Raw genomic sequence first — 12,562 nt, forward strand, 5'->3', positions numbered from 1 at the left:
GGCAGGAGACAGAAAGAGAAACAGGACTTTGAAAAGCGTTGAGCAATGTGGGCTTGCTTTGGAGATCAAGGCAGGCATTGCAGGTGGAACGTCCAAGCCGCCTCATGAAAAGTCATCCAGCAAGATGGGCTGGTCCAGAGGGCAGAGGCCCCAGTGCCAAGAGCAGCTGAGCCTGGGTGGACACCAAGGGCCCGTTGATGTGGAAAAAGAGGGAGGTGGGGCACACACAGAGTGGTGGGACATGGCAAACAGCCCACACAAACTTTTGCTAAGTACCTACAGTGCACTGCCTTTGTATAGAAGTGAAGGCGCAGAACACACGTTTCTCTTTACGTGAAACCTGAGGTGTAGGGGCAGCACAGTTGAGGTGACCAAGAGAGAGAGTAAACCTGTAACTGATTGGCTGGTGTGAGGGCTTGGAAGACAAGGCAGAAAGGGGAGCCTGGAGATGTGCTTGTGTAGGGAAAGAGTTGGGTGTCACCAAACCTCACTGGTGACATTGGAGTCAAAGGGAAAGGTACTGGAATGCTACTGAGATTCTGAGGCTGGGGCAGGTACGATGTGCTTGTAGATGTGCTTGTACCAAAAGCCAGCTCAGGAGGAGGAAGTGGGCAGGAGAGGGGAGACCCAGTCTGGGGGTTCAGCAGGAGATGACAAATGGGACCAGAGGGGCATGTGAGATATGTGCAAATGGTTTGTGTGTGTGTGTGTGTGTGTGTGTGTGTGAGAGAGAGAGAGAGAGAGAGAGAGAGACAGAGACAGAGACAGAGAAGGAGAAGGACAGAGGTGGGGAGAGATAGTCTTCTGGAAAGGGAATAAACCTGTGCTCTTTGGATTCCTTGAGAAAGTTAACTAAGGGTGGCTGATGGCACGAGGTGGGGACCAGAAGAGCTGGGTGGAGAAACGAGAATGCGCGCTTCAGCGCAATATCCCAGGTCGTTCTGCAGCCTGCAGCTGACTGGCAACCCGCTGTGCCAGTCCATAGGGTCCACACCTGCTGTGCATCCTACAGGCTCTGCAGATGTTTGAGGGGCAAGTAAGACCCTACGATGATGGACTCAGCACCGCTGGTCCTTAGAGATTCAGATGCGAATGTGTGCGAAGGTCTTTGTCTTGATGTGCTCCCTTCTCCCCGTGAACTTCGGGATTAAGCAGATCTTTTAGCCCTGTGGGCTGCCCCTCTGTCCCATTGTAAGAGTCTGTTTCTGCTATGTCGCCACTATCCTACCTTATCGCCAGGAATGTGATGACGCAGGTGCAGGTGCAGGTATGAAATTCTGTTCCTGGAGCTGCTGGTTGTCACTTTGGGAGCACAGTGGCTTGGGCCCCTGCCGCTTAGGAGCACTGGAGTCTGCTGAGTCCTGAGTCTGGCAAGTCTGGATAACCCTGGAACTCAGTGAACTCTTAGGGCAAGCTACAGGTCCCGGACCTTGGTGCACGGTGACACTGCTGTGAAACCACCCCAATCTGCTCTCCGGGTTTACACTGGTCCCGGGCGCGTACGGGCAGGAGGCCGGGAGCTTGGAGCAGGAGGAGCAGCCCGGGGCGGGCTGCCAGGGCGAGCAAGCGAGCGAGGCGGGGGCGGCGGGTGCAGAGCTGCGGGCGGCGGCGCCCGCGGGTCACTCTCAGGCCGGGCAGCAGCGACAGGGCGCGGGGTGGCAGGGCGCACCATGCCCACGTTCGACCAGGTGCTGAGGAAGGCGGGCGAGTTTGGGCGCTTCCAGCAGCGCGTGTTCCTGCTGCTGTGCCTGACTGGTGTCACCTTCGCCTTCGTCTTCGTCGGTGTGGTCTTCCTGGGCAGTCAGCCCGACTACTATTGGTGTCGCGGGCCGCGCGCCACCGCGCTGGCCGAGCGCTGCGCCTGGAGCCCTGAGGAGGAGTGGAACCTCACCACACCGGAGCTCCATGTACCAGCTGAGCGCCGGAGCCAACGCCACTGCCACCGCTACCTGCTGGAAGCCACCAATACCAGCTCAGAGCTCAGTTGCGACCCACTGGCTGCCTTTCCCAACCGCTCCGCTCCTCTGGTGCCCTGCAGCAGCGACTGGCGCTATGTGGAGACCCACTCCACCATCGTCAGCCAGGTAAGTCTGACTTTGCGCACCATCTCCTGTCACACAACAAGTATAAGAAGGTGGCCTCCAGACTAGGTTCCTGGAGTCTTCATGACTTGGAGACCCCATCACTTTTGGGGACCTGCTAAGGTTCTAACCCATGCTTGCAAAGTGCTGCCTTGCAAATCGTGGGAAAGCCTTTATTTATGTCCCTGTCCTAAAGAGCAGGCTAAGAGATGACCTGGTTTAGGTAAAAAGGACAACTTTCCTAGAAGCCAACTTGGAGAAGCTTCATAGGCACCTGCCTCCACGGTTGTCACTGAGATATGTTGGCACAGTGATCGGAGATTATGGCTGGGAGTTCTCTGCTTCGGGAGGGCGGGGTTGGACTATGTTGGCATGCCTGAGTTGGCTTCTCTCCAGGGGGCACAGGAGAGGGGGAATCGATTTTGAATTCTTGAAGACAGCGTGACTTCTTTCCAGTGTCCAAATGATTATCTGACATGCAGGGGGACAAAGGTCTGGGCTCTTCCTGGCAATAATTTTTGGTAAAACTGCCTTGGGGACAAAGAGCAGCAATTTAAGAGAAATCAGGAACGCTGGAATATTGGACAAGAGTTTATGGTTTTTCCTGCTAGTAAACTATAGGGAGGCACAAAAGGGGGCATTTTTCCATTTACTGTGGTGGCTGCTAGGACCTGTGGAGGAAGAGGCAATCCCCCCCCCCCGTACTCTTGGGGGGGGGTGTCTCTCACTCAGACCCTAACTGATTCCACACCCTCCCCCACTGTGAGTTGTGAGGCTGTGAGCTTTCACTTTTTAAGTCACTTCAGAAACTCCTGGTCCACAGAGGAACTGTTTGGCAGAGTTTTTACCTACAGTCAGAACTCTACTTAATCTTTGTAAGATAATTGAGTGTACTCAGGTAAACATAGACAGAAGCATGTTTGTCTCTAATCTAGTTCTTGTCCAAAGCACTTGTTTAGATAACAAGGGAAATGTACTACCAGGAAGCAGAAATGCCCATTCTGTAGGGATCCAGCTCCATGAAGCTGTTCTTTCTTGTAAAGCTGCATTTGGATGTGGTAGCCTACTCAGTGAAGTTCCGAAGACATTGCCTTAAAAAAAAAAAAAAAAAAAAAAAAACCCAAGTCATTGTCTCCTGACTTCCACACGCACACATCAGAATACAAGTGCACCCTCCTGCAATGCACATACTGTATTAAAAAGTGAACATTAAAAAAAAAAAAAACCTTTAAAAACAAAATGTGCACCCACTCTAGAAAGGTTGACATGACCGAAGGCAAGCCTTAGTTATCCAAGAAGAGGGTCATAGATATCTGTGAGCAAATACTCTGGCAGATGCTTCAAGAATATGCTGGAATTCAAGAGACGATAGGATATCGTCAGAGTGGGTTACCTTCCTCAACCATGGTAAAGAATGGCGGGAAATCAGGACAGGGTCTCCGGGAGCTGTGGGGCTTCTGTCACTTAACTTCCTTATCCCATGCATGTCCTTTTACCACTAGCAGGTGACAACCCAGTGTGAACAGAATGGTGACCAGACTTCTTCAGGGGGCAAACTGAAGTGTTATTTAGGGTGCCTTCCTTTAAGCTGCTGATGTGGGTTTAAAACCTCTTGGAAAGATTTCCTTTTCAAACCCCAAATAATTTTAACTTCTTGTGGCACAGCACTAACATGTTGCTCTTAGGAAGAAGCTCTCCATGTGTTCTGGGAGCCCCGCCCACCACTCAAAGTAGCTCAGAATCCCACAGGAGCCTCTCAGTATTCTGGGAGCTTTCTTTGATTTTGAGTATGAACAAATCAGTGTTGTTATTTTAAATACTATCAAAGTAATGAAAAGTCCCATAGTTCCTGCTTCAGCCAGTGTTATAAGCCGAGTATATGGATATACAATAGGTACACGCTGGGACAAGCTAGAGGCGGAAGGGGCAGGCTGGCTGCATATGATAACTTGGTCCTTGAACCAAAGCTGGGGGGAGGGGTATATGACTGTCTTACTGTAGAAGGAAGAGCCGAGGCTGGTGATGTTAGGGATCCTACTAGGGTCCCATCCTGTCATGGAGGTTGCCATGGGTCACCCTTAGTTCTGTGTCACTATGTCCTCTAGTCAATGCACCCTTTGTATTGTTTGGTGGCATCCTAAACACAACCAACCAGGCTGGCTGCTAGAGAAACTGTGACTTCATTTGGTGAGATGGGCCCTGATCCTGATGAGGGTCACTTGGAACTTATCCGCCCTTGTGACACCTTTTTAAGGACTGGAAGGACTTCCGAGGTGTGAAGTCAGAAGCTGACTGTCAGTTGTAGGCCTGTCCCAAGCCACCTCCCCTACACGAGGGGATATGCTACCTATGCTGAACAGCATCCATGCAGACTTCTCTGCCAGCGTTTCAACCTCATCTGCTCATTAGACATTGGGCAGAATCGAACCTGATGGAATGCAGACATGGAGTCAGAGTCCTTGCCCACTGGATGTTCCACACACAAAACAGCTGCTTCTCCATCACTTTTCTTCTAAAATAAAAGGAGAGTCAGTTCGGGGGATTGGGAGATGTATTGAAGAGAGTGCTAGCTGCTCTGTTCTCAGACTTCCTCCTTTCCCTCCAAGTGTCTGTTGTGATTCAGGTACAGTTGTCTTAGGATATAGGCCAACTAGGTAGGGCAATCCCCCATAGTGCCAGCCTAATGCTGCCCTCCCTAAGGGTCTGCGAAGCTTGTTATTGAGCTTTTGCATGTGCTGGAGAAGGGACTTAGCCAAGCCACAGTTCTGGCCTAGGCAGTGTCTCTAATTTGCAATGAGCACTTTAGAAAGAAGTACCAGGGCTGGAGAGGTAACCCAGTGGTTAGGAGCACTGGCTGCTCTTCCAGAGAGGGTTCAAGTCCCCATACCACATGGCTGCTGTAGCAGACTGTAACTCCAGTTCCAGGGGATCCAAATCCCTCTTCTCACCTCCATGGGTACTGGGCACACATGTGATGTGCAGATATACGAGGAGGCAAAAATATACATTTAAATTTTCTAGAAAAAAATTGCTGTATTATTCAAAAGTATAATGTCGTTAGCACCTTCCCTCTTTTTTTTTTTTTTTTGCGGAAATAACTTAATCCTTGGAGCATGTAACTTGATCATCTGCTGCAATATTTCTGTAAATACTCAATTTATGGTATCGTCTCTCCTCTACTATATCTCTGTCTCCTTTTTACTGCGCGTTGGGGTGTTTTTTCCCAGGGCTTAAGCTGGATGCTCAGCTCGGGTTTTTCTAGCCTTTAAAAATATTATTACAGTATAAATATTTAAAGCTATGAATTTGCTTCATGAACTCCCTCGGCTGCACTTCAACGAGTTTTTTTTTTTTTTTTTTTTAATGTAAAGTTTTGAAAGTAGCATCTAGACTCAACCTATGAGCAAACACAGATGTATGTTGCTGTCCTAGCTCTGTCTATCTACAGAACGAAGGATGACTTACAGAATGTGGGGTGCCTCACTGAATCCAAGCACCAGTGCCTCACTTATATCTGGGGAGCAGAGTCAATGCTGTCAGTGCCAATGGAGACATTGTGACAAGAGACCCAGTTGACTTCTCTGACTGTGCACTGTGTAAACTACCAGTCACACAGGACAGGAGTAAGAATTCTAGGGCTTTTAAAGAATGAAATTTCATCAAGGAGACTTTTTCTTACTTTCATTAAAAAAAAAATTATGAGGCTAAGCCAGGTGTTTTAGCATACACCTTATCCCAGCTACTTGGGAATCTACTTGAGCCCACCAGTTTAAGTCTAGTTTAAGACAAAACAGCAAAATTCCGTCTTAAAGCTTTAAACAAATTACATCAAGGTGTCTATATCCCTAAAATACCCCCATTGGAAGGATAGCATCTTTTAAAATCATGTGTATTTATTCTGTATATGTGTATTAGTTCTTTCCTTCCAATATGTGGGTCTGAATCCTGGGACTCAGCCTTGGCAGCAAGGACTTTTACACACAAACTCCTCACTGGCCTTGAAGGACTATTTAATTCAACTATTGGTTTTAATTAAATTAATTATTAATCAATTAAACTATGTAACGTCCAGGCATAAAAACACAAGGGTAAGTTATTATTAAGTAGTAAAGATGGCTGTGCTTTCAGGGTGTGGTAATGCATGGCCGTAATCTTTGTATTTGGGGAGGCTGAGGTGGGAGGATCAGGAGTTCAAGGCCAGACTGTTTTACACAGTAAGGTAGATAGATAATAGATAGATAGATAGATAGATAGATAGATAGATAGATAGATAGATAGATGATAGATAGATAAATAGATGATAGATAGATATAGATAAACAAATAGACAAATAGAATTTAAACATAAAAATTGGTGACTGTTCTTTTTCCATGTTCTTACCCCTGGGACCCAAACTCTAACTCCAGGGGTTTAGAAAGTAGGTTGGTAACTTACATCTATGCACAGAGTTTCCTAAATAGACACTAGTTTCTCAGTAATTCATGAACTGCCCCAGAGTGCTGGCCCTAAGGGCTGTAATCCTACAATTTAGGAGGTAGACGAAAGGAAATGATTAATTGGAGACTGACCTGAATATACAGTCCGTCTTTGCCTCGAAGCAAACAAGAGAATGAATGAATGAATAAATGAATGAATGAATAAATGAATGAATGAATAAATGAATGAAAGGGAAGAGATGAGAAGAGGCGGAGGGGAGGATCCCGGAGGCACATGTCTTTAGGTACAATATCTTCAGAGCCACTGATGTTGCTGTAACCGAATGAATGAGAACAGCCTGTCATCTGGAGGCTGTGTTTGAACACAGGGCATTTTTCTGCATTGATCCTTCACGTGGACAAGTTGCTTGAGGGTTGTAGAAGAAGGAACTACAAATTCTGTTATCTCTCACCCCATACATTTCCTACACATGAGAATACGGGGTGCTCTTGGTCCAAGATGACAAGACTGCAAAGGAGAATGAGAGAAAGAGAAATTAAAACACGGAGGCAGGCCATTCAGTATCAGTGCCTCTGTGGCATGGTCCCATCAGCCATCAGTCCTCTCTGCTGTGGGGCAAAGCCCCACCCCTGTCATTTTTAACTCCATTCTTCCTTCTTGATTGTGACCTGTGCCCTTTCCCCTGCTCCTTCTCATCCTCCTGCAGTCTCTGATTAACACTAACTCCCCTCTGCAGCCAGTGGCCTGCTCCTGGTCCTTCAGAGGCTGCTGCTCTCATCCCTAGAGCTGCTTCTCACCCTTGCTCTTCCAGTCTCCCCGCACCAACCACCACATCTTCCCTTTAACCTTAACATCAGATGTGTATGTTAATTGTTATTCCATTCTTGGTGTTTTAAATTCTCATTTTTATTCCATCTCTGACTCATACTTTATTTTTAGAGGCTCATTATTAAACTGGTTTAAGCTGACTTTTTTTAAAATTTGCATTCTTTTTCATTGTGGTATGGTCAGAGAATGTGATTTGTAGGTTTGTGTGATACTGATTTTTTTTTTTTTTACTTTTATTAACTTTGCTCTGTAGACCTGTCAGAAGTCAAGTGTTGTAAATATTTTCATGCTAGGGAAGAATTTGGTCTATAGCTATGGGGGGGTAGGGTTTTTATAGACATTCAACAATGGAAGCTAGCTAGTTCTTCTGTTAAAATATTCCATATTTGAGTTAACATTTTTGTATGTTGATGATCAGTAATTACAAAACTTCTTATTTTGCAGGGTCTTTCAGTTTCTAGACTTAAGATTTTTATATAAGATATAATTGTACCGAGTATGTGTGCATGTAAATTTAGAGTTTAAAAATTCCTCATAGTGAATTAAAGCTTTCAGTATTGAGACCTGATCTAAGGTCCAGAATACGTTCTGTCTTAATATTATCTGCTACTAATACAGCAATTCCAGTTTTCCTTTGATTAATATTATCTATAATTAATTTTGTCACTTTAAATTTAAATTTTCCTGTGTTCCAATGGTTTTGTGAGACTTATAAAATGCACAGGAGACGATTTTGCTTTTATTGAATGGTTTTAGTGTCCATATGCTAGTCAGCTTTATGTTTCTGTCACAAAGTATCAAAGACGAGCAACTTATAAAGAGAAAAGGTATATTTTGGTACATGGTTTCGGAGGATGCAGCCCTCGGTCACTTGGCCACACACATCCCTTGGGCCTGTGGTGAGACAGCTTATTATGGCAGAAGTCTATGCATGTGTACCACCTTGTGCTGGTCTGGAAGCAGTGTGGAAAGGTATCCCAATGTTGTCCTCAAGGGAAGTCTCTTGTACTAAGCTCCCCCCTCATTAAGTTTTCAGTGTGGCCCAGTAGAACCCTGGGTTGTCAAGGGAGCATTAAGGTCTTAGTACACCTTGAGTCATGTGACACCTGATCTCTTTGAATATGTTGTGGTAGTGGGTGGATTTAGGCTCTCTAGACCTTCTCCTCGACCCCCATGTTGGTCTTTCTGTGTTTTACCTTCTGTGAAAGAAAATTAGTTAGACTTGTTTTTCCCACTCGGTTTTATTCCTTCTTTCATTTGTTGAAAATTTAACTCCTTTATTTCAACTTTTCTAGTGATTGTTCCTGAGAATGTCACCAAGCTTATGTAACAGAGCCTAACTGTAATGCATGGTTAAAATAGATTATTTGTGTGTATATGTTTGTACCCGTGTGAGTTTATGTGTGCAACTTGCATGCAGATCAGTGGACAGTGTTAGATCCCCTAGAACCAAAGTTGTAACAGTTACAGTTGCAGATCATAACAACAGCAACATTAAAGTTACAAAGTAGCAACAAAAATAGTTTTATGGTTGTGGTTGCTACAAAATAAGGAACTGTATTAAAGGGTTGCAGCATTAATACGTGTAGTATATTAAGAATTTAGAATTCTGGTTTCTTTTCTAAAAAAACACAGAAATATAAGACTGTGTTTTCATTTTAATCCCAGGGGTACGACATGGGATTGCTTTGCATTGTTTACAGCAGCTGACTGTGATTTGCCTCGTGCTCTAGCAGGGACATGATTTTGCCAAATGCAGATAGTCTCTGTGATTGTGTGACATTTGGAATTCTGGGAACTTTTCAGGAGTGTATAAAATGCTAGAGCCCTGAGAAGCAGAGGTTGTTGGTGGTGGTTGGTGGCCATTTGGGGGAGGGGATTGGTTGTGATTTGTTAGTACTTGTGCTCAAAGAAGAAACAAGAAGAAAAGAAGTTAGATTCAGGGATCTCTTTCCTTTCCTCTCTCTCATGTATCCTTTTTTCCTTCTGTCTAGTGTTAGGGGATTGAAGGGATAGAAAGGGTTTGGAGAGGGGTGGAAGTAAAAAGAAGCCACAAACTAGCAAAGACCAGCTCTGGTTTAAAACCATGGCTTTAGAGTATACTTGTGTTTTGGTTTTGCTTATATTTACAAATCTTTATTGCATCATTAGTCTTGAAAGTTGGCTTTGCCAATGCGTGGTCTCCTCTGATCAGTTGCCTTTCCTCCATCTTGCAACTGAAGTCCTAGGCCAATGGGCTCCAATACGTCAATACTTGAGCTGAAGAAAGCAAACAGAAGCAAGGTAGTTTAATGACGTACATGGGCAGCAATGCCACAATTGCTCTGCATGATAACCACAAAAGCTAGTAAGAAGGGGAAAAGTTTAATGGTAAAATAACTAGGAAGGAGTTTAATTGATATAAAAAAGTAGGGCAGATAAAGGTTATTTCAGCCGGTTGTCGGTGTCCTGACATGCACTGTCAGTTTAAGCAGGAAGAGTCTGGGTGAGGGTGAGAAGATTGCAGCCAAGCTGAATTACTCGTATCTCACATTTGGTCCCTGGAGAGGCCGTATTGCTTGGTGTACAAACTGGTTCCTATGAGATGCTGTTCCTGCTTTTGCTTCTGTGTGGCCATTCCGTCCTTTAGCCTTTCCTGTTGGGATCCGGCGTGGACATAAGCTGGACTTGCTTTTTTCTTTCCTTCATGACTCCCTCTCATAGTGCCCATTTCTGTATCTATATGGTATAGTTTTCAAGACGTCTGCTTCACCCACCCATTGAACTTTTCTCATTTTAATGTTTTTCGGGTTTTTTTTTTTTTAATCCATGATGTTTGTACTATGGTTGATCATTTGTGGGCGGCCCTTTTTCTCGCTTTCCTTCTATCTTACCAGTCTCTTAAATTTATTTTCATTTAGTTCATTTCAAATCCAACTGCTTTTAGTTCATGTGTGACAACTGCCCGATACCCTGGGCTTTATAACTCTTGCTCGTAGCTTACTGTGTGTTCGAGACCATTGTTCTTGGTCCTCTCTGTGGGAATTGAGTTTCTTTCATGCAGGATTTCCTCCTCCCCTTTTTGGAAGCATGGTGATAACAGTGGCCTGGAACTTGGCCTCCCTTCTAGACTGTCTGGCTCGACAGACTGGCTAGACAGTCTGGACAGCGACGGAGGCTGTTATCTGTTTTTATTAGAAGTATGAACTTTCTCCCTACTTCCTGAAACACGTTAGCATACATCCATCCTGGTAACTCTTTCTCTCAGCCAGTGACAAACGTGTTTTCGTAGTTTTTTTTTTTTTAATGAAGTAAAATTGGGACCCCAACGAATGGGGCCACCCCATAAAGTGTCTGCTCTGCGGTCTAGGTAGGAAGATCAAACAGACGCACCATCCAGCACTACTCGTGGGACCCAGAACAACCAAGAAAGTGTTTGCAACAGGGGCTCCATTGTGGGATGTGTGGGAGTCCTTCCTGCTTCCTCTGGCAGCTGGCATTCTGGATTATCCACAGCGGCGCTGCTGTGGTTGTTTACATTCAGTGCACGCCAGGCACCGCGCTAGGCTGGAGATACAAAGATGAATCTCCTCCCCGCCCCGGGCCTGGCAGGGAGAACTGTACGGAGAGAATAGTGCGGTGAGTGGCATAGATTGTTGCTTCCTCCTCATGGGTCCCAGGTGACCCAGGGCAGAATACATGTCGACCTTGATCTCAGCCTCGGATGACAAGGAAGTATCCAAGATGGAAATGACAGTGAATGGGGTGTCTGGTTTTCACCTTCCCTCACCTTTGTCTTCCATTGCTCTGGCTTGGGGGCCCCTGAGCAGGGCTAGCCATGCATTCCTAGGTCCCACCTGTAGAGTTTGGAATCCAAAGATGGGGCTGGGCTTAGAACTCTTCTTTTCTTCCAAGCATCTTAAGCCATTGCAGCTGGTCCATGGACCTCCCAAGGAGACACGCTCAGTGTTTTTTAATGAGGATCATGATGAGACCCTCGTGACTGGAAGATAAATCAGCAATAGATTCCCTGCCCACTCTGGGGCAGATGTCCTGTCCAGTAATCTCCTGGCAGAAGTGCTGGGTCTTATCTGATGAAATACATATTTTTATTCTGCAAAATCATTGTAGTCCCCAGAGATGAACAACACACTGGAAGAATCTTTGACTTTCGGGGTGACCTACACTCTGAGAATCTTGACAAAGCCTGAAGCGGGATTTATGGACAAAGGCACTGCCATATGCAAATCAGACAGATGTGGTCTCTTTCAAGATCTATGGCTGTCTATGTTATTCTTCTTGTGTCAAATGCCAAAGCCAAGAATGGTTTACTGTGGTTCACAGTTTGAGGGTTACCAGTTTGGTTCCACAGATCATTGTGGTAAAGTAGTTATGGAGGCAGGAGCAGGAGGCACCTGGTCCCATCACATGTGCAGTCAGGAAGCAGGGAGCAATGGATACTGGTACCCAGCTCATCTCCTTATTATTTATCCCAGGCCCTAGCTCATCGAAGGGTGCTACCTACACTCGGGGTGGGTCAGAATTAATTCAATCTAGAAAATTTCTTACAGACATGCCCAAAGGTTTCTTTCCTAGCTGGTTGTAGATCCTCTATAATCACAACGGGTTATAGAGTTTTGTACAAACATCTCAGTAGACTGGAAAAGGCAGATTTATCTCTGAGGAACAGATGGCTCTGGGCCTGAATCCCAGCTCCTCTCTCTACCAACTTTAGCAATAAATCCAGCTCGTCTTCTTGCCTCTGGAGTGGCTATGTTAAGATTTCCGTGTGAAATCTGTCTTAAAGACCCATATGTTTGAATGTCTGACACCCAGCTGGCAGACCATTTGGGGAGACTGTGGAATCTTTGGGGTGAGGGACCTAAATGATGGAAGTAGCAAGCCTGTGATGAATAGATTTGCTGTTGGTAATATCTGCTGTCCATTGTAGCCCAAATTCTCTGCTTACTGCCTGATACCACCGTGTGAGGTGCCACGGCTGCCACAAATGCTACCCTCTCTGCCACAGCAGACTGTAGCTTCTGAGTCAATGAACCAAAATAAATGCTTTCTTCCTTGAGTTGCTTCTGGCTCCTCGGTGACAATGACATAGAAGTAACTAGTGGCCAACTAAAAGCAACGAACCCTTCCTTAGTGGTTGTCTGATGCGAGCAGGCAGGGTGGCTACCATTGTGTCTAGACATTGATCCAGCTCCCCAAAAGTTGCTTCACCTCAC

The 12,562-nt window shown here is 45.6% G+C and overlaps 1 protein-coding gene across 2 annotated transcripts in view; it reads left to right on the plus strand.

Moving 5' to 3' along the window:
- The first annotated feature begins 1,646 nt into the window (after positions 1 to 1,646).
- Positions 1,647 to 12,562, plus strand: part of SLC22A3 (solute carrier family 22 member 3) — a 75,313-nt gene continuing 64,397 nt past the window's right edge. For both annotated transcript variants that reach the window (XR_013975626.1, XM_080941678.1), the window contains exon 1: positions 1,647 to 2,084. Coding sequence is in view for 1 of the 2 variants with exons in the window: in XM_080941678.1 (XP_080797804.1) it covers positions 1,671 to 2,084 (414 nt within the window). In the remaining variant the exon portion in view is untranslated. The remainder of the gene's footprint in view (positions 2,085 to 12,562) is intronic.

The sequence above is a fragment of the Micromys minutus genome (assembly GCF_963924665.1).
Source record: "Micromys minutus genome assembly, chromosome: 30".
Classification (NCBI taxonomy): Eukaryota; Metazoa; Chordata; class Mammalia; order Rodentia; family Muridae; genus Micromys; species Micromys minutus.